This window comes from Molossus molossus, unplaced genomic scaffold (genome assembly GCF_014108415.1).
Source record: "Molossus molossus isolate mMolMol1 unplaced genomic scaffold, mMolMol1.p scaffold_m16_p_1, whole genome shotgun sequence".
Classification (NCBI taxonomy): Eukaryota; Metazoa; Chordata; class Mammalia; order Chiroptera; family Molossidae; genus Molossus; species Molossus molossus.
Genome location: NW_023425344.1, coordinates 79,998,924 through 80,022,741, shown reverse-complemented (window position 1 = coordinate 80,022,741; position 23,818 = coordinate 79,998,924). Strand labels below are relative to the sequence as shown.

Below are 23,818 nucleotides of genomic sequence, written 5' to 3'. Positions count from 1 at the left end.
TACAATTCCAGATAGTGAATGATATACATGATCTTCTGATAACTATTTTGCTATTTCTTAAAAATGTGTGTGATGGGGGGCCCTGGCTAGGGTGGTGCAGTGGTTGGAGCGTTGGCCCATGCACCAAAGGGTGGCGAGTTCAATTCCCAGTCAAGGGTATAGAACCTGGGATGCAGGTTCGAGCCCAGCCTGGTGGGGGCACATGCAGGAGGAAACCAATCAATGTGTCTCTCTCACATGGATGTTTATCTCTCTCTTTCCCTCTCCCTCCCTTCTACTCTATAAAAACAAAACAAAACAAACACACACACACACACACACACACACAACACACACAAAAACAGTGGAAAAGATATCCTCAGGTGAGGATTAAGAGAAACAAAAACAAACCCAAAAAGTCAGAGCAAAAGTTACATTAGTGTCATTTTGCTCTCTGAAAATCACAAATATCAATGATTTTTAGAAGTCCAATATTACACTGCCTTAATCTTATAATCAGAATAAATACTAAAATAAACAGAAACTATTTATAGTTTTCAATGTTTTATATGAAATGTTCATGTGCAACAAAAATAATTTATTTTTAGAAAATGTAAATTTTGTCAAGTTCACCAACAGAACAATGGTCATATTACATTTTCCTAAGAACTGTGAGAAGTATCTTTTACTTTCTTGAGCAAAACGTATATACCTCTGTTACAAACAGAAAATTGTTGCTTTTCTAAAGTAATAAAAACACAAAGTGTGCCCTGGCCGGTTTGGCTCAGCGGTTAGAGCATTGGTCTGCAGTCTGGAGAGACCCAGTTCCGGCTAAGGGCACGTACCCCGGTTGCAGTTTGTCCCCGGCCCTGATTGGGTCATGTGGGTGGCGACCACTTGATGTGTCCCTTTCACATCGATGTTTCTCTCTTTTTCTTTCCCTCCCACTCTAACTGAACAAAATATCAAAAAAAAAAAAAAAAAATGTCCTTGTGTGAGGATAAAAAAAAACACAAAGTGTGTTTTATTTACTAAGGTGGTATCCCTTTCTTCAAAATCTTCCCTGGGTTTGCATTCTTATAAAACTAATATCCTTCCAAGAGTGTTCTGAAATTTGTGGCTTCAACCTACATAATAAGAAACTAGGACTTCACAAAGAGAGCAAAGAAATCATAGATGAGAATCAAATTTAAGCAACATAAATTAACTTTTTGTAGGGTAGACTTTTTAAATGATTATCAAAATGTATTCCTTTAACCTAATAATTATTGATCTTGTTTTACATGTCTAATAATGTGTTTTAAAATTTTTTTACCTTGTTTATTTTACATCATTTATTACTTGCCTTGTTGATACAATTTGGGGAAATACATACTCCCTTCTCTTTGTTATTGTGTAGGTGCTAGTAGGAGTAGGCAGCACAAACCAGGAGAGCATAGGCCAAGAGGGTAGAAAATGTAAAAATAAAGTCGAAGAGAGAGAGAAAATGAGTGTTTTCTATGAACCGTTCTGTACCGAAAAATGTCTAATTTAGACTTTCGAACAAAAGAATAAAGGTATAGATTTTTATTTCCTTCTCACTAACTCCCCTCCAACATCAAACAGGCTACAAGGAAGCCAGAAAGATCATATATTTTTCAAAAAATCCTATGTAGGGGTGGGAGTGTGGGGTCAGAGTTGATTTATGGCAAAACTAAAATGAGCTGACTAATCTTGCAAAATGCTTTTTAAGACAATGAATGACTCAGAACTGACGGATGCCACCAACTAGCTGCTCAGTAGCATCATTTTCAAAACAGCATTGTGTGTGCACACAGAGACATACACTCATTTTATATATATAAAAAAAAAGTTTTAGAGATAAAATAGGGTGGGGGACTTACTGAGAAGTCTTCAAAGATTTTCTTGAGTTCTTTGTGACCATGCCTTTCAGCAATGTGTGCCGGATCTGAACCCTCCAAATTTTTCATCTGAGATGCCCAGGTTGCTCCTGAACATTGAAGCAAATGAACAGCCAAATTCTTTAAGCCAAATTTTGCTGCACCGTGGAGAAGAGTTGGAAGTTCTTTGCAATGAGTAACTGTAAGCATACGAATTAATAGAATTTAATATGTTGCCATCATATCTGCAATCCCATAAGAAAAAGCTGAAGGCACCCAGCCAGTATGCCTCAGGGGACTGAGCATCGTCCCCTGGACTGAGAGGTCCTGGTTCAATTCCTGGTCAGGGCACATGCTCCAGGTTGCTGGCTCGATCCCCAGTAGGGGGCGTGCAGGAGGCAGCCAATCAATGTTTCTCGTGTAATGGTTCCATCTCTCTTCCTTCCTCTATAAAAAATCAATAAAAACATATTTAAAAAAATTGAATGCAGTCTACTCCTAAATGTAATCCCCATGTAGCAGAGCAGACTTTTAATGATTTTACATGTAAGAAGCTGTCATTGGTTTTAGCAGTGCAGAATTTCCCCCTTCTATTTCTCATCTTAAAATATATATAAACTAATATTCTCACTAACATTAATGTATAACTCTTACTTGTAGGGTAAGTTTAATTTAGAAAGGTGCGTCAACCTCTTAAATATAACAAAATAAAAACATTATATTATAATAACTCCTTTTGACTATACTTTGACATTAGCCCAACACTAAATGACAAAATTAAATACGTCATTTAATTTTTTTGTTTTCTACTGCCTTGCCTAGGTTGCTTCCTTTTGAAGTTGAAATGAACATGACACTCCTGGAGGGGTTATATTAGATTTCCATGTGAAATTTTTTTCCCCAAAAAAGTAACTGCAACAGAAAATATAGGTAAGCACTTGTATAAACATCTCCAGTTTGGAAATTTCCATTAGAATTTTATAGCTTTCATATCAATGTTTTATAGTATGAATTTCATCATTACTTGTTAGGTATCAATTAGAAGACATGTATTAATTATGCATAACTATAAAGTGATCAATGTGAATTACTGTCCCAGTGACAAAATACACAAACACACACACTGATGATGATGGGTTATTATTCTACACTTCCACACCTAGATGGAAAAAAATGTGTTATAGAAATTACACACCAGCTTCCTTTAATAGCTGTGGCATTACCAGAAGCAAGCAAAGGGAAGACTTCCAGCAAAAGAAACGAAGACCTCAAAGCAAAAGTCAATTCTCTTCCAGCAAATTTCTAAAGCAATTAAAATCTTATAATGCTTTTGAAAACTGAATCTGGCCTCATTTACTTCTTTGCTATTTTGTAGACAAAAAAAAAAAGAAATTAAACCTTGAATTTTCAATTCACTTGGATGTTTTGGAGCTGAAGAAATTTGGTTTGTTGGTATATATGTTTTAACAGAAAACAAAATGAAACAACCCAGAACCTTCCAGACACATTACAAACTTACTGTAAGAAAATATTTTACCCTCTAAAATGTGTTGAAACTAAATGGTTGTAGGTAAATCTATGGCCATATTTCAATAATAAATTTACTGATCGGTTCTTATATAATATGCAGTGGGTCAAAAATTATCAAATATTTTATGAAGATAAGCTTATGAATCTGAAACTAAGAAAGGTACCAATTTTCAAAATAAAAATAAAGCATTTTCTTAAAAAGGTCTCAAGATATAATTTTCTATTTATTTTTATTAAAATGTATTATAAAATATAATTGTCTGGTGTATTAAATAAGGCCAAAGTTAATAAGAAAAAATATTTGCAGGATAATACAAGATTTTCACATGCCCTTGACCATGTCTTTGCCACACCATACAATATACAAATGAAAAAAAAAAAATCATCACCTGACAATCGATGTTTTATGCATTGATCCTAAACATTGCTATTCTGGTGAATTTTTAAATCACTCTCAATGCAGCTTGCAATGTTATTTTATTAAATACGTGTTTAATCATTATAGGAGCAGTTTCACCTTTTAACATCACCAACCTCCCATGTCAGTAAATTCATCAAGACTAAGGTAACATAAAATTAAAAACAACAACAACAAACTTAATTAAGATTGTCTCTCTACTTTTGTACATCAAAAACAGTAACAAGGACTGTGACAAGTGGTCATGTTTTTTCAGGGAACACTTCTTAACAGTCTTGATACCCTGAATCATGTTTTCCGACACACAAAGGAAGTTCTGCTGATTTAAGATTATACTGATACTACAGGGGACCACACGCTTTCATGTTGGCTTCTTTATTTTTCATTTCTTTCTTTTTAGTAGTAGCTTAAAACCCATTAATCTACGTGAAAGCTTTGTAATGTTATAGACATAAGAGAGGTTTGGCAGACATCTTTCCAATTTTCCACCGAAGAATATAATTGAGTTCCTAGATGTCCTAGGTGTGCTTGCATGCCGCTAATGACAGTGTTCCTTATTTCCTCAGGAAACAAGGACTCTTAGTTATACAATCCTTACTTCTGTCGAGGTGAAATGTATTTCCTCTAAATTCCCATGTCTTCTTATCCTTTGGGCAACATAGAATGAAAGTTACAAAAGCAGAGGCTTAGAATCAGTAGGTTCTACCATTTATTCACTGTGTGAACTTCAGCAAGCTACTAGTTACCTGAGCCCAGCCTTTTCACCCACATTTGCAGGGCTATTGAGAGAATTAAATGACTTAACACATAAAAAGTGCCCAGCAAGGTGTTTGAAACATAACATTCGATAAATATTAGTTTCCTTCCCTTTTTCTCTCTGCATCAAATAGTTTAAAGCACCCTTGTCTTAAATCATCTGTCCCTCAACCCTATGATCCCTAATTCTTTCCATTATTCGAAATACTTACCATCCCTAGTTTGGTCTATAATAGTTGGACCTTTATCAAATGAATCAGTTTCAAACTTGCCCAAATGATCACTTACAGCAATCCCTTTCATTGCCTACTTATTTTCATTAAGTAAGAAATGCTCAGCCTGCTAATCTACATGGTAAACAAGTAGAAAATTTCTAACTTTTTTTTAAATTAAAATGACAGAGTTAACCTTTCAAAGAACTTGAAATGATTCACAGGATCTATATTAGTTACTTTAATGATAATTAATTTATTATCTCTAGCATTATTTTTGCAGAACATGAAATTAATATACTCAATATGTGCATATATTATATTAATATATGTATGATATATAAAGATACTCATAACAACAAAGTGTGATTAGTACTAAAAAGTAGTTTTTTTTAAGCATTATACATTTTAGAAAATAGACTTTTTATATTTTCACCTTGATTTTATTATTATGCAAATTTGCTACATCAATGGGTCCCTGTGTATTTGGAACAGGTATACTTGTAAATAGCATAAGGTGAGGGAGTCCTTTAGCTTAAAAAGTTTGCTGGGGAGATTAAGCCCTATCCTGGGCACTCATTCAGTGTCAGAAAATGAGTGTTGCTCTAATAAGGCACCCATGGCTCAGGGGAGTATTACATGCTGTTCCTTGCTCTTCTTCAGTCTGAATTCAAATCCAGAGCACATGATTGCTAATGTTTTCACTTAAAGATATTTATCATTTTATTTATGTTTTAAAAGAAATGTTTATTTTCTTAAACTCATAGTAGTTATTTTACAGTTTATAATCATAGTTATCTGATTAAAATAATAGACTCTTCAAGAAGATTTTTAAAACCCTTTTAAAATATGCTTAATCTGCAGTGTACCTCTGTTTCAATTTACATCAATTTTCATTTCATTAATCAAGATTCATTACATCTGTTTTTATTACCAAAGTGTAAATAGAGAAGCTATCATTCACACTAAGGTCTGGACAATTTGCTTTTGACATTTTTTTCTGGACAAAATAAATTTTCGGTTGTTTCAGCCAATGTCTGTCAAATGGGAATGTAAGAAGAACAGAATTAAATGCCTGGGAGATATTTTTTCAAGGAAAACCCAATTTTAATAGTTTTTCAAATAAAATTAAATAGACGAGTTGGCACATAGTAAATAATTGAGTTACATATTTGTGCTGAGTCATTTCTAACAGTTCAAGGCAATCTATAAAAGATAGGCAATGATTTGATTAAAGTAATCAAACAAAGCTTTCAAAAGATTAACCTAGCTCACCAGAATAATAAAATGGGAATACATGCAAGATTAGAACATCAGCTTTAAAAATTTTAAACTAAGGTGAGTATGCAAACTGGAAGTACATGACCATGTAATTTGTTTGTTCTTATAAATTACTATCTGGAGTCATAAATATTTATTCACTCAAAGTAGGGTGACCAGGTGGCCACTTTAGGACAAAACAATGATGCACACAACAAAGAGAAGATAAAAAGCCAGGAAATATGCATTGTAATACCAGCCACTAAATTTGTGGCATTTAAGAAAGTTCTTTCATCTCCCTGGACCGCAGTATATTCACTTATAAAATCAAGGGTTGGGTTCAGAATTGTAGAACTTCTGATATCCTTCTGAGCTAGAAACATGCCACTGATGGTTGAAGGTAATTATCCCTGGATGCTAATCAGATAACAATTAAAGGAGTAAGGACCATAGTATTTGCAAAGGCTGAAGAAAGGTAATGATTTTTATTCCTTTCATCGTAGGATTTGGAATCGGATGAAATGTTAGTGTTTCTGTGGCTCTGTAAAATGGAATATTGCTGGGTTTATGGATCTGATTACTCTGTGGCAGGAGGAGCACATGATGTATCACTCTTCTCATCCGGTAGAAATAGACATAGACAGTAATCCTATCTAGAATTTCAAGCAACAAAACATACTGCCAAGGTCATCACATTTCTACCACCTTGATAATATAAATTACACGAACAAGGGCGATCATGGTCATCTAGGTCCTTGGCTGCAGATTTGTTCCCTCTCACATTACATAAAATATAAGAGTGGGGAGTTCTTATGTATACACATTAGTACATCAATTGTGTATTCACCTCATTAATTTTTGCACTCGCATTGTTGTTACTGAAACAGTCTCTTAAATATTTAAGACAAAAATTAAATTTATATCCTTGTTAATTTTCTCAAGAAACTTTGTACCAAATATTTGAAATATTATTTTTTTCAAATGTTTTGTTAAATAGTTAAATTTCCATTCAGCATTATAGTCAAATGAATCCTGATTTCATCTTAATCAAATTAAAAAGAATGCCTCTTATTATTTTAATAAAATTTAAAACAAGGTTTTTCTTCTTTCAAGAGGCATTATTGTGTACTTAAATATTAGGGCTTTAGGACAAAATTATGTGGAGGGAATCCCAACTCCAGCATTTACAAATAGTGTGATTAGACAAGCTCCTTGAAATTTCTGTGTCTCGGTTTTCTGAACCATTAAACGAGGATAATAACATCTATTAAATCAGGTATTAAACCTAGGTCCAATGTATTTTTTCATACAAATAAGCACAGTTGATCTACACTATTTGGGGATTCCATATTTGCAAATTTGCCTATTCATAAAAATGTATTTGTTTCCCCAAATCAGTACCTGTGGCTCGTCTCCAGTCACCGGTGGACATGTCAGAGCAATGAAAACTCGGAGTCACCTGAACTGTACATTCCCAGCGGAGGCCGAACAATGCTTCTTGTTTTGGCTCTCATACTATAAATAAATGACCTTTCTGTGGCCTATGGAGCACCACATTTTTCACATTTTTATGGTTTTGCTGGTGATTTTGTTGTTTAAAGTGGATCCCTGCCATAGCGACGCAGGCTGTCTAGTATCGCTAAGCACAAAAAGGCTGTGAGGTGCTTTATGAAGAAAATAAATGTATTAGATAAGCTTCCTTCAGGCATGAATTATAATGTGATTGGTGGTGAGTTCAATAATCATGAATCAAAAGTACATATTAAATAATATGTCTTTAAACAGAAACACACATGAAACAGGTTATGTATTGATTGGTTGACGAAATCGTGACCAGAGGCTGGCAGGAAGCTAACCCTGTGTTTCTCCTGGGACAGTGGTTAAGTATTCTCTTGTTCATTAACTTTATAGAACATAACTACTATAAATAATGTGAATCAACTGCACTTGAAAGCCATCTAGGGGATTCTTTTTCTTTTTGGAGAGAGAGTTCAGAATAGATCTCAGTTGCAACAGGGCCGGTCATTTTCAAAAGTGTGGTGCCTTCTTTTCTTTCTCCCCCACAGTTAAGGAGGCTCTGAGTACAATCCTGTGGACTGCTCCTCAGGGTGTGGGCTGAAGGAGGACGCTGAGAGCATCCAAGCCCATGATTTCTGAGGCATTTTCCCAGGCTGCCTCTGTGTTCATGGTCCTCCATGTTAAAAACACAATTGGGCATAGTCAGAGCTCACAAATGCCCAGGAGGTAGAAAGAATAGCCCTAGGGCCTTGATTCTGCCTTGTTCATTTTCCCTTATTAGGCTTATTAGGCAAATCAATAGGAAAAATAGAGGATGAAAGTGAATTCTTACTCTGTTGTTCTTAGGTAATACAAATTTCTTTTCAGTGACTTACATCTTTTTAATTTTAGTGAAAATTCTGTATTTATGTGGTTAACTATATGTTTAAGATTTGGGAGTTTTGTAAAACTATAAAAATAGACTTCTGGAAGACTGGTGTTCTGGATATACAAATATCTAAATGATGAACTGACAAGAAGGAGGAGATAAAAATGAAGCATGTAACTTTGAATCCAGAAAAAGTTCACTGTTCATTGAACATCCTGATAGAATCCATCACAGAATTAGCAGCAGTAGTAACAAGAGAAGGAGAAACAAGAGGGAAAGGAAGAGAAAGGAAAGGAAATGTAATGGCTAATGACTGGGGTTGAGGGGTAGGCATTTTAGGCACCTAGGTCAGAATGAGTAATAGAACATCAGAGCATATAAGGAGCTGGTTGGGAAAAGACAGAGTGTTTGAGGACATGATGTGAAATGCCTCCTTATCCAGGGCCGAGGGCCAGGAATAGCCAGGAAGCAATGAGGCAACATACAGAACAAGACTAAGGCCACAAGGAACAGCCTGGAAGCTAGGAGTCATGTCTGGAGATAATGTTAGGAAGAAAAGGTGATGTGCAGTTCTTATCAGAACTTCTTGGAATTAACAACAATTAAGGGTATATCTCATAGCATTTCAATAAATTTTTTTTTATTATTCACTTTCTACATTCCCACCCAGACAGTGATGAGGCAATAAAGAGGGGGCTGCTCCGCACTTAACCAGTCCAGCCAATCTGTGGTTAGCCATGGGTTAAAATAAGCAGTCTCTAGAAACTTCATGTCTATACATGTGTGATTATAGTCTGTTTCTCTATGTTCATTTAAAAAATACCTTTTGAAAATTACCAATATTTACTCCTGAATCTTGACAGCAAAGGAACAAAGAAAAACCTAAAAAGAAACCACAAAACAGCCTAGAAAGAGCCAGGAAACCCAGAGCAACAAACCAGGAAACCCAGATAGGTGGGCTGGGATTAGCTGGCTGGCCACTGTACTGCACGCATGGTCACGCCTTACAGGTGGAAAGCTATCCACTGGCTTTGACCGATCTCACAAGGAAATCCAAGGAATGTGCACAACAAACAGTAAGTCAAAATATTAGGCAAGGGCACTGATTTCATTAGTGAGGGGTATTCAGCATTTTTTGGACTCCCTGTAGTCTTGAGTACCAGATTTATTCTTTAAAAATGATCTTGATCATAAAAGTGAACTAAGGCAAGGAAGAAAATCTGGACAGTTCTTTGGGCAATAAAGTCACTGGGTAGAGTTTAAGATGCCTTTGGGAGCACCACCTTATGTAACACAGAGACAGAATGAGAACGGAATGAGAGAATGATCAGGGAAGCACCTATTTGCAGGACAGATTGGAAAGAAAGGTGAAACGTGTTAGGGAAACGTGCTAGAAAAATTTTCAGGAGGAAGGAGAGATCACTGAGTTAAAGTGTTGGTGGGGAAAACAAACAAACAAACACACAACCAAAGAAAAAAACAGAGATGCCAGGAATTTCAAAAGAAAAATTGACAGGATGTTATTATAACTGACTCTGTAGGGTCTGAAGGGAAGAGTTGGATTTAAGATACATTCAGGATCATGAATATAAAGTGACAAGGTAGAAAGAGAGAGAATATTCATTAGAAAAGGTGACAAAGATTATTGCCAAAAAGAGGTACAGGCATGGGTGTTGATAGGGTAGCTGCTGGCAATACCACAATATGGGAGTAAGTCAAAGTAGAAATATGTGTCTTTGAGTAGAGCATATTGGTTATAAACTTAGCTTCTGTATCATTACACACTGATAATCACCATAGAAGATTGGTTTTGTGGAAAAGAAAGCATTCTAAACAGGACCCCAGACAAGTACCATTTACCATAGAAGGTAACATTCACAGATCTGGGGATTGACTGTGAATATCTTTATGGAGCAATTATTTCACTTACTACACTAAGCAAGAGATGTTAACTCAAAAGGACTGCCATGAAACAGGAAAGTGGTAATAGCTCTACAATGTGGCTTGTCTTAACACAGTGAGCAACATCTACTTTTCCTTGGCCAAGAATTTATATTGTATATGTGGCCCAAATTATATCTGTTACCACACAATCAACACATTCTCAGTCTGTAAACCAAGACTGAATATTTTGGAAGCTTTTTCCACCCAGTAGGTTACAGTTTCTTCATAAACCTATTAAAAAGCATTTTTCAAACTAATTTTTGGAGATCCCAAAAAGTGTGTAAGTAAATCACAGTTGTTCAGAGCTGTCAACCTTTGAATAGGAAAATGGTAAGTGTAAATAGTTAATTTTATGTGTCAACTTGGCTAGACTATGGTGCCTAGTTCTTCAGTCACGCACTGGTCAAGTTACTATGAAGGTATTTTTAGATGTGAGTAAGATTTATATCACATTAAGATTTATAACTTTGGAGTAAAGCAAATTACCCTCATTTTACCAGTTGAAAGCCCTAGGAGAAAAGACTAACGTTCACCAAAGAGGAGAGAATTCTGTTTCCAGACTGCCTTTCTACTGAACACAGCATCAACTTCTGCTGAAGTTTCTAGTCAACTGGCCTGTCCTGCAGATTTGAGAACTTTTCACATCACAGCGATGTGAGCCAATTCCTTCAAGTAAATCTCTCTCTCTCTCTCTCTCTCTCTCTCTCTCTCTCTCTCTCTCTCTCTCTCAATACATCCTATTGGTTCTGTTTCTTTGGAGAACCTTGGCAAATTCAGTGAAGAAAATGACTGGTGGTTTTGCTAAGCCATAATTTATAGGTACAAGACCTTAAAATAAGTTCAACAGCCCGGCCAGTGTGGCTCACTAGTTGAACATCGACCCGTGCACCAAGAGGTTGCTGGTTTGATTCCTCGTCAGGGCACATGCCCAGGTTGTGGGCCCAATCCCCAATGGGAATTGGGCAAGAGGCAGCCAGTCAATGTTTTCTCTCATCGATGTTTCTGTTTCTCTCTCCCTCTCCCTTACTCTCTCTCTAAAATTAATAAAGAAAAAATATTTTTAATAAGTTCAACATCTTTGAGTTCCTATCCTTCTCAGAATAATGTATAAGTCTTTAGACATACAGTGACACTAGCAACATCTTCTATATTTTAATGGCAGAATCCAGAGATCAAATGAGTGCCTTTAGGATGTAGGAGGTGTGCTCAGAGTGGGTTAGTAATAGGGTACTACAGGGGAGTGTTCTGACCCTGTCAAGAATTTCACAAAGTAAAAACTCTAGGTTTGAGAATCATTCAAAAGAATTTCAAAAGTAAGATGGAGTTAAATAGTAAATTACTCAATTTGTTAATAAAAGAGCCATTTGCATTTTGTGTATGGGTATGTGCGTGTGTACGTGTGTATAAGTGAGACTAACACATATGTACATTTTCTTTAATAAGATGAATGACTATTAGAGAGCCAATTTCCTGTTATCAGTTACTAATGGACAGTGTTTATTGTTTTTTGTAACACTATAATGAACTTTAAATATTTTTCAACAGTTTATTGATTTGTAGAAAAAGAAGAAGGGAGAGAGAGAAACATCGATGTGACAGTAAAACATCAACTGTCTGTCTCCTGCACGCCCCCTATTGGAGATCGAGCCCAGGCATGTGCCCTTGACCCAGATTCAAACCGGCAACCTTCTGGTGCACAGGATGATGCCACACTGGCCAAGGTGCTATGATGAATTTTTGATATTTATTACTGTTGAGCCTGGAAATCCTGTATGTTTTTGTGTTGTCCCACAGGAGATGAACATATGTGTCTTGAGTATTTGAGCACAGACAGTTCAGTGCAGCACATTCAGAAGGTACAGGTGCCAATTTCTCATTTTGCTAATGGCAGATGCCGTGGATATGGGGTAGAAAAGAAAAGACAAAATAATGACATTTATAATAGCTGCCTTATATGCTTACAAAAAAGCACTCTTGTTTTTGGAACTCAAATATCATTCGTCTGTACCTATTTCTGTCCAGGGTCTTATTGAATTTGGTCTATGGTTAACTTTGTTGCTATTAACTAGTTATTTAATATACTAAATATTTATTGAGTGCTAGAAACTCTTTAGCCACTGGAAATCAATCCATTAACAAAAATGACAGAGCTTTTCTCTAAAGGACATTATTTGCCCAGAGAGGCAAATGGGTGATTTGAAGAAAATCATGCACTGTGAATAGAATATCACTATATTTCTAGGATTGAAAAAAAATAAATAAATAACAAAGAGCATCTGAGACAACTTGCCTCTATAAATTATTCATTAAAGTGGTAATTTTAATAATTTAGCAGGAATTCATAACCTTTCCATTAAATGTAAGATCATCTCCCCAAGAAGATTCTCCTGATCGCCCTCTTCTTCCGGGTTCCCAGGACATCCAGGAGCTCCACTCACTGCCAAGCGGGCCACGGTTGTCAGGTGGTGAGTAATGTGGCTCACAAGCTGGGCTGCCTGGATCCAAGTCCCATTTCTACAACTATTTGGGCAAGTAATGGTAACTTTCCACGCCCTGTCTTTAAAGTGGAGATTTAAAAAGTACCTACCTCAGGACTGTTGTGAGGAATTACAAGTATGCCAGGTGCTTAGATTTTTCTGGATACAGAGCGCACAAGATTTGCGGGTTAGCTCTTACAAATAGAGTGCACGCTCTCTTAGTGGTGCTTATTTCTGTGATTTTTTCCACTTTGCTGTTTTGTGTTTCCTCTGAGTGTATAGCTTTATTTCACATTCCTCTACCTTCCCTCAGTAGCTAGAAAAGCACCCAGTACAGAGTGCATTAAGCTTCTAAGAATTCATAAGGATTTTATATGTTTTAATAATGATACACAAAATGCTTTTGAGACAAATGATTATGCTAAGACCACTTTATTCTGTCCCCATGATTTTAATCCTGGGACACAAAGTGATGGAAGTGATGGAATAAAAAAAAAAATCTGCTATGTTGACTTTAATTTCAACACAGTTATTTTATTTACATATATAACATATCAACGGTACCACCCATTACTGCTAAATCCACTCAGGGGTTCTCATTGGTATTCACAGACCAGTATCATCAGCATTATCTCTGAATTTGTGAGAAATGTAAAATTCTTGGTACTATCCTAGACCTACTATATCAGAAATTCTGAGTGGGGCCCAGCAATGTGAATTTTAATAAGCCTTCCAAATGATTCTGGTGCCCAGTAAAATGTGAGAGCAAAAATATTAAATGTAAGAATGAATGAGGTTTGGATAGTCAAGCAAGAGTGTATGGCCAAGAAAAATGAGGTTACTCACATAGAGCGTTAAATAAACTGTAAAGTACACAAAGCATCTTTTGGGTAGACTTTCTCTCCATTCTATTCACAGTTTCACTAAGAGTTTCTCTCTTCTGTCATGGTTTACATATTTAAAAACTTCTTCTCACGTCAAGTCAATGGAAAAGACTATAATGGAGAGGAACACTACATGCTAAAAGATACTTATCGTAATTTATTTCTTAGATAATTACACAATCTTACAGTGCTTTGAGAAATAAAGCACTGTTAGACGCTATTTCAGCCAAGCATCACACAGTGTGTTTGAAATCTTTGCATGGCTTCTCGTCACCTCCCGATTCTCTGTCCTCTCCCTTAGTTTTATGTTCCTCATCACCTATTGCTATTTAAAATAATAGTTTGTTTTGTGCTATTTCTGTTTAATTGTATATTCTCTTTCCATACATAAAATAAAAACTCCATGGAGATAGATATTCCATAGAGATCACATACTCCTCCCTACCCCCCCCCCCAGACATTTTGTCTATGTCCATTGGTTACACATACATGCATATAAATTCTTTGGTTTATCTCATCTCTTCCCCCTGCCCCCCTTCTCTGAAGTTTGTCTGAACCGTACTCCTTTCTATGTCTTTGGGTCTATTTTGTTCATCAACTTTTTCTGTTCGTTATATTCCACAAATAAGTGAGATCGTGTGTGGTATTTGTCTTTCTCTGATTGGCTTATTTTGCTCAGTATAATACTCTCCAGGTCCCTCCATGTCATCTCAAAGGATAAGAGATCTTTCTTTCTTACAGCTGTATAGTGTTCTATTGTGTATATGTAACACAGCATTTTTATCCACTCATCTACTGATGGACACTTGGGCTGTTTCCAGATCTTAGCAATTGTAAATAGGGTTGCTATGAACATAGGGGTACATGTATTCTTTCTGGTTGGTGTTTCAGGCTTCTTACGATATATTCCTAGAAGTGGGATCACTGGGTCAAATGGAGGTTCAAATCTTAATTTTTTGAGGAAGCACCATATTGATTTCCACAGTGGCTGCACCAGTCTGCATTCCCACCAGCAGTGGACTAGAGTCCCTTTTTCTCCACACCCTCAACAGCATTTGTTGTTTGATGATTTGTTGATGGCAGCCATTCTGGCAGGTGTGAGGTGATACCTCACAGTCATTTTAATTTGCATCTTTCTGATGATTAGTGACGTTGAGCATTTTTTCATATGTCTCTTGGCCATTTGTAAGTCCTGTTTGGAGAGGTGTCTATTTAGATCCTCTGCCCATTTTTTAATTGGGTTCTTTGTCTTCCTTTTGTTGAGTTGTCTGAATATTCTATATATCTTTTCTTAATTTTAATCTCAGGGAGTAAGATTAGTAATTTCTCATTTGCAAAAACTCCTCTTTCTGTATAGAACTATGATACATTATAAGATACATAGATCAACCCCAGAAGTAGCAAGGGAAGGAGCAGTCACAAATAATATAACATATAGTTTTAAAATAAGGTTTTTGATCTGAACAAACTATAACTAAAAATAAATCTAATAAAAGTTTTTAAGAATTTTATAAAAATATATTTTTTTGAAAGAAATAAAAAGACCCAAATAAATAAAACATCATGCCATGGTCAGAGTTAGTATAATACAAATGGCAGTTTTTACCAAATTGATCTATAATTTTATTTCAGTTGTATTACTTTTTTAAAATAGACTTTGACAAACTGACCTTAAATATCATAGACAAATAAAGAAAGAAGAAGAGTGAAAATAATTTGAAAAATAAGATGGGACTCAGCTTTAATATATACCAAGTTTTGTTATAAACTTTAATCATACGCCTACATAAGATATATAAATTGAAAGACAAGCCATCAATTAAGTAAATATTCACAATGTATAAAATCAGAGAATGGCTACTGTATTAATATATATATATATATATATTAATATAAAAATTCCCAAAATTCAATATGGAAAAATAAAAACTGACAGAAGTAAAGACTACTAAATGAAAATTTACTGAAAAGATAAATGGAATTTTAAGTAGACAGAAGAGATATTTGACTATATTTGTAATGAAAGTATTAAATTAAAAGTGAGATAGCACTTCACACCTGTCAGACTGGCGAAAATAAATTGCTTTACAATTCTTAACATAGAAAAGCTGTGGAGCACAATGTTGCTGGTACAGATGTTTGCTACAGAAATTTAAAGATATCTGCACTATAGAGTAAGCTACATACCTGTTTAACTCAGAAATTCTATTGGTAATAATTTCTACTGAGAAAATATCACACATCTACATAGGCATTCATATGTAAGAATGTTCATTGTAGGATTAATTACAATGATAAAAAAATTGGAAACTATTAATAGAACAGCTATTTTTTGTGATGTAATCAAACAATATATTTCTATCAGTACTACAAATGAATAACCTAGATCTACATATATACATGTACACATATAAATAATAGTGAGCTGAAGAAAAAAAGTGTGATGCCATTTACATAATTTATAAAACTGTACAACAGTATATATGAATTATAAAAACAAACATGTTGTAAAAGGATTAAGAACTGCATAGTTATGATCATCAAGAAATTTAGAGTACTAGGTACTTTTCAAGTGTGTGAAATCACAGGGAAATGTGGAGAAATTGAATGAGATCTGTAACATTTTATTTCTTAAAATCTGAAACAAATCATAACAAAGTGTTAAGATTTGACAAAGGTAAGTTATGAATAAAATGGTGTTTTTCATATTGTTCTCTTTTTCTGCATGATTACATTGTTTGATGATATAAAAAGAGACAATATAATGACATTTCATTCTCCTCAGATAGCAAATGAACTATTTTCTGTGAACCTAAAGATATTACAAATTCAAGATAAACCTTAGGCCTCCAGTTAGTACTACATATGTATTGCACATCCAGTTGATGCTCACATTTCATAGATATATTAGGAGATAATAATCTGAGTTAATACTTTCACATGTCACTGACTGGTGATCACGTGCTGTTCTCTTTCAGAATAAGATACTGCTACTTAAATGCGTATCTGCTTTGACATACTTTTCTAGATATTGGTGTGGGCTTTCTAAGCCTGTTTTCCTTTCTGGGTGAAGGTAAATAATCTGCCTCAAAGTAGCCTTGTTTCCTTTTTGCTAAATTAACTGCCACTTACAGTGATTGAACCAGCAACTGTGGCCTCTTTTAAAAACAAATTGAACTATTTATTTTTCCTCTTCCTGACAGGAGATTCTCTACATTACCCAGCATTTGGAAGGCTTCTGAAAAGTTAGGGCAATTTATGTACCTTCCGCAGTGACAGGAAACTACTAAAAGGGCTTGAAGCAATAGAAGGACTAAGAGGGGCTAAAGCAGTTGTGCTCAGCCACCTGTGCTGTTCTGCCTCATGGCCATACCAAGTCAGGGACACTCAAACTGATTTCATGGTGACCCATATTATGTGGGTTTATATGTAAATCTACAACAAAAATGAAAGTTGCTCAAAAGTATACTTACTCTTACTTTAAGAAATGTATTCAGATTTTTTTTTTTTAATTCTGGTATCTTATATATCAGTAAAAAAAAAAAAAACCTGTCTAGTATAATACTGTATATTGATTTTAGTCTCTGATGATTCACACACTAGAAAGTTGTTCATGAATTATTTCTATCACTGCTGGATTTAAAAGTCCTACATTACATTAATATGTCAAGTTTATCTGAAAACCTTTTATTATTCTTCCCCCAGGGAGAACTTTTTTCTATGGGAAATTCTTGTCAATGGAAAATATTGTTTTAAAATCAGTAATGAAGCATTACAAGAGAATGTTTCTATCTTTTCTCTGCAGCTACCCCCTCCCCCGCAAATGTGCCTGCCTAGGGTGGAAAAAGTCAAATGAGGAAGTTTGTTGGCTAGACAGAAATGAAAATGACTAAGATATAATGGCATGGAATAGCATTTTACTTATTATATATGAAGTAACAAGGAACTAAACACAGAATTTACCAAAAACAACTCGGAAAAAAAAAGAGATGGGGCAATAATAAGACAAACAGGTTTGATTCATATAGCATTTAGATCCAGACTTTTTTTTTTTTTATCCTCACCCGAGGACATTTTTCCATTTTTTGTTCAGATAGAGCGGGAGGGAGAGAGAGGAACAGAGAGAGAGAGAGAGAAACATCGATGTGTCGAGTGGCTGCCACCCGCACAACCAACCAGGGCCAGGGACAAACTGCAACCGAGGTACGTGCCCTTAGCGGGAACTGAACCCGGGTCTCTCTGTACCGCAGGCCGACGCTCCAACCGCGGAGCCAAACCGGCCAGGGCTAGATCCGGACTTTTAAAGAACCATAGATATCTGTGAATAATGCCATGACTCATCCTTCGGTGGTCAATGCTCAAGACACACTCTGTCATTTCCTGTGACTACCATCCCTTCACAGTCTCCTGGCCTCCAATTTAAAATATAGAGTAACAAATAATAAATAATTAATAAAATAAAACATTTCACCGAAACACTGAAGAACGTCCTCAGGAACAGACATCTGGAGCTGCACCTGATCACTGATTACTGAATCTGCTTCTCAGAATGCTTCTAGTGGTGTTTCTGTAGACATTGCTCAATGACCTGCCGCTTCTGTCCTAGACTTTCTCCCTGAATTGATTTTACTTTATGGATAAAGGCATACCAACCTTTATCATAGATTCATTTTGAAAATTATGAAAATGCAGATGCAAAGTCTTAAAGACCAGGTATTCTAAAGCTGACATGGATTAAAGATTATAGGGTTGCCCTGGCCAGTTTGACAGTGGTTGGAGCGTCAGCCTGAGGACAGAAGGGTCTTGGATTCAGTTGCGGTCAAGGGCATGTATGGTTTGCAGGTTCAGTCCTCGGTCCAGGTTGGGGTCATGTAGGAGGCAACCAAGTGATGTGTCTCTCTCACATCGATGTTTTTCTCTCTCTATCCCTCCCTCCCTCTGTCCCTTCTACTCTCTCTAAAAATCAATGGGAAACAGTGATCCCAGTTCTTGGGATATATCCTAAGAATCCTGAAACACTAATCAGGAAGAATATATGCACCCCTATGTTCATAGCAGCACTATTTACAATAGCTAAGATCTTAAAACAGTCCAAGTGCCCATCAGTAGATGAGTGGATAAAAAAGTTGTACATTTACACAGTGGAATATTAGGCAGCTGTAAGAAAGAGAGATCTCTTACCCTTTGAGATGACATGGAGGGACCTGGAGAGTATTATATTGAGTGAAATAAGCCAGTCATAGAAAGACAAGTACCACATGATCTCATTTATTTATGGAATATAATGAACAAAATAAGCTGACAATCAAATAGACCCAGAGATATGGAAGTAGGGAACAGACTGACAGACGTCAGAGGGAAGGGGGATGGGGGTGGAGTGGGAAGAGATAGACCAAAGAACTTTTTTGCATATATGCATAACCAATGGACACAGACAATAGTATGGGGGAAGGCAGGAGGTGGGGAGGAGTGGGGAGGAGGAGGACAATGGGGGGGAAAATGGGGGAACATCTCTAATACTCTCAACAATAAAGATAAAAAAAAAAAATCAAGGGGAAAATATCCTCAGGTGAGGATTAACAAATATTATAGGGTCAAGAAGGCCAGCAAAACATGAGTTCAGTCATATTCATGTCTATCTTGCATATTTTTATTATGTAATTTGTATCATGTTATTTTGTACTTTAACTAGGACTTAAGAATCTAATGTTATGAGGGCCGTTTGCTTCTGTTAAAGATTTAAGCGCAACTATCATCATGTAGTAATACCCAATAAAATTTCTGAATGAATTACTTAGATTATATTGAACTTTCCATTTTTAGCTCCTGCTAAAAATGTAATTGTTTTATAAAAATTTTTGTCAAGTACAGAATAATCATTAAGTTCTAGCAATGGTTTAAAACTTTCATATGCTACTAACTTCTTAACCTTTGTAAAGAGAGAGTAATATGTTCTCTATGTCAAAGATCAGTATGAGGATGAATTGTATGGCTGGTCTGGAATATACTGAAGCAACTCGGGGCCAGTAAACTTGGTTGCAAAATGAAATCACCTGGGAAACTAGAAAGTACTGAGAGCTGGGATCTACTCCCCCAAATTCTTCATTTATTGGTATGAGGTGTGGCTTAGGCATGGGATACATTAAGTTTAAAAGGTCCACAGCTAACCTGGCTGGAGTGGTTCAGTAGGTTGGAGCATTGTCCTGTACGCCAAAAAGTGGTGGGTTCAATTCCTGTTCAGGGAACATACTTAGGTTTCAGGTTGGATCCCTGGTTGGGGCGTGTATAGGGAGCAACCTATCAGTGTTTCTCTCTCACACCAATGTTTCACTCTCCCTTCCTCCCTCTAGAATTGATTAAAAAATGTTATAAAGGTCCATAGCTGATTATAATATACAGCCAAGTCTGAGAACCTGAGAACCACTGAGACTACTGCGTTAAAACTTTAATGGTCAATGAGAAGTCTGAGGATTAGCATCAGCTTTACCTGGAAGCTTGTCAGAAAGGCACAGGTTTAAACTGTACCCCACACCTACTGAGTCAGATCCACATTTTCAGGGCCTCTCATTTAACCCATTAGAATTATTTTTCTATAAAAATAAGGTACTAAGCTTATCCATCCATTCCAACTCTAAAATTCTTATTCCACAACCTAAACAATACACTGAGGAGCACTTTTAAATTGATCTAGAAATATTTTACCTATAAAGATGAAAGACCAAAACTGTTCTATTCTTTCCAACCCTACAATTCTCATTCCACAAACCTAAATAAATAAAATGCTGAGGTAATGCTAAAAAACTATCATAATCCCATCTTCTTCATTTAAGACCTACATAAAATCACACCTCCTTTGTGAAGCAGGTCCTGTAAAATAAGGTATATTTTCTCTAAAATTCTATTGTCAATATAATTAGTTCCACAAAGTTTAGCACATTGTTTCTTTCTGTTATAACATATGTTAATTCATTTCTCCAAGTAAATTATGTGTGTATTTTTAAATATATTTTTATTGTTTTTGTTTTAGAGAGAGAGAAAGGAAGAGAGAGATAGAAACATTGATGTGAGAGAGAAACATCAATTGACTGCCTCCTGCATGCCCCCTACTGGGGATTTAGCCTGAAAAATGGAGGAAGTCGGTTACTGATTTTTAAAAAATTATGCACATTTTTAGGGTATGTGATAAAAAATAATTACCAAATTGGCCTTCAGAAGTTTGTTCTCTCACAAAGTGATGGAAATTTTTAAAATATTTAATCAGCAATTCAACCACTTTCTTAGATATAAAATTTACTATTGACTGACATACACTGAAATGTGACATTAAAGAATAATTGATGTAGTTGGAAAATACTCACATTCTTTTTGAGGGTTAATTTCAGTTTGGAGAGATTGGAATTTATAATATGGTATCTCTTGTTTGAATACGGATGTGAGAACATCATCAAGTTCTTTCATGTCATTCTGTTTCCAAATGAAAAGGACATTTTTTATTAGTTCAGTTATTCACATAGAAACTCATCTTAGTGCAATATAATAAAAAATTATTACCAGAGTAAATACCAGGTAATTTTCAGCACTATTATTACCATTTTTAAAGACTCATACAAAACATTAGGGTTTGCTTAAAAAACAGTTATTAAAGTAATAGAGAAATAAATGCAAGAAACAAAAGTCTGCTTTTGGATGAACAACTTTACTTAAACACTTACTAATTATAAAAGAACATTACAGCACATCAATAATAACACTGACATTTGTTTTAATACTAAATTTTGATAAAATATATATGTTTTAATAAATAAAATAATGAGTCTGGTTCTTCTAATTAAGGGGCAGAAATGGGATACACAGATTATTTTATTTCTGTGTCAAAATGAAAGTGAGAAAATATTCATCTTGGCCTTTTTTTTTTTTTCATTCTTGTAACTATACAATAACTACATGTCTATGCTATTTCCCTAATTTTAAGAGGAGGCAAGCAGAACTCAAGAATTCTCCTACTGATGGCATAACCTTTTACAAAGACAAGCATCTTTTAAAATTGTGTTTTGTGAAGCTTATGACTGGAACTAAATTGACTTGGGACATAGATGGCTGTAGCTGAGGAGGTGGCCCAATCAAACAAAGCCACTGGATGGAGAGAGGATTGTAGAACAAAAGTTTCTAACAAAGACTTTTGAAGTGATTTCTAAATAAAATTAGACATGTTGCCAATACATAGTCACATACATTTAATGGCTGTATTGATCAAATAAACACCTATGTTACTCTATTTCTTCATTTTTCAGTAATCTGAGTGCCTCAAATAGTACAGTGATTCAGGGCTCAGTGGGTTTTCTATGTTCTGCTGAGAAGTTGGGAGTGGTCTTGGTGTGGTGAGCACATTGTTAAGATATGAAAATGTCACATCACTACGTTGTACACCAAAAAGATAATACAATATTGTATGCCAACTATAGTCTATTAAAAAAAATAAGTTGGGGAGGGGATGTAAGTCTTTTTCTCAACGTATAGCTATATAATATGAAGCAAAGCCCAACATTAATCTACTTAATGCTATGTACTATATGGAACTCTTAGCTCTGGAACATTAAAAAAACAAACAAACAAACAAACAAAAAACAAAAAAACAGAGGAGGTATGGGACAGCAAGCTCTGCCTTTAAGGAATTCACAGTCATATAATTATATATGGACAATAAATTGAGTTCTAGGTACTATGAAAGAAAGTTACTATGAGTTAGTTACAGAGTGGACACTCATATATAAGTTAGTCATATGATAACCTCTGGGATCACTTCCAGTTCTGAGATTCTAACACACAGATGAGAATTCAAAGAGCAAGATTTCTCACTAGAAATCTGAGATACCATGATACTTCAACGTGAGAAATGCTATAGCTTATAGCATTGCATTTTAAAAATGAAGTAACAGTGTTTGTAGAAAAAAAGGCCTTACAATGCAGATGAAGACATTTCATTAATTAGGAAATAATACAGATATCATAACTAGTTGAATCACTTCTATTTTCAATTTCATAATCATAATACTGGCATTATGCTTGTAAATAAATAAATAGTACAGAACACAAAATATAATTTCCAAATTATTTCTCCCAAGAACATATCCTAACATAAAAACTGATTTGAATAGTTATGTTATATTAATATTATATAAAGTAGACATCAGAGCAATGAAAATGAGCATTTAGATAGGAACTTTATAAATTGATAAAAGAGTCAGTCCACCAAGAGGACATAGTAATCTTAAATATGTGTGGACAAAAGCTCCCAAATATATGAGGTAAAGACTGACATAATGGATAGGAGACATACATAAATCCATAACTATAGTTAAATACCTTTCTTTCAAAAATTGATTAAAAAGTCAGCAAGAATATAGGAAAACTCAAACACAGTATATAATTTTCCAATGATCTACCAACAAGAATCTAATGAACATATATAGAACATTCCATTCAACAAGAGCAGAATACACATTCTCACCACATGCTCATGGAACATATACCAAGATAGGCCATTTACTGGGATATAAACAAATATCAACAAATTCAAAATAATTTAAATTATACTGATTGTGTTTTTCTAACTACATGGAATCAAACTACAAATGCATAACAAAAAGATAATAGAAAGGTATCCAAACATTTGGAAACCAAACAACATAATTCAAAATAATCCATGAGTCAAAGAGTGAGGAAGTCTCAAGGAAAGTTAAAAATACATAAAACTGCATGAAAGGGAAATGCAACACATCAAAATTTGTACAACACAGCTAAAGCAAGGCTGAGAGAAAATGTTATAGGAAATATATATACTAAGAAGTAGAAAAGTCACAAGCAATCATCAAGAATCTAGAAAGAAAGTAAAATTCACAGCAAGCAGAAAGAAAAAAATAAATACAGTGCAGAAATAAATGAAACTTAAAATATAAAATAATAAAAAATATCAATGTAACAAGATGATTTTCCTTAACTTTTATGGACTTTATTGGGGTGACATTAGTTCATAAAATTATATATTTCAAGTATGAAATTCTATAATACATCATTTGTATATTGTGTGTTCAC

The 23,818-nt window shown here is 35.0% G+C and overlaps 1 protein-coding gene across 1 annotated transcript in view; it reads right to left on the bottom strand.

Moving 5' to 3' along the window:
* BANK1 (B cell scaffold protein with ankyrin repeats 1) overlaps positions 1-23,818 on the bottom strand; it is a 302,010-nt gene that overhangs the window by 178,697 nt on the left and 99,495 nt on the right. Inside the window, exons 6-7 of the mRNA XM_036282317.1 lie at positions 21,085-21,190; positions 1,863-2,059 (exon numbers count right to left, since the gene is read on the bottom strand). Coding sequence (XP_036138210.1) covers positions 1,863-2,059; positions 21,085-21,190 — 303 coding nt within the window. The remainder of the gene's footprint in view (positions 1-1,862; positions 2,060-21,084; positions 21,191-23,818) is intronic.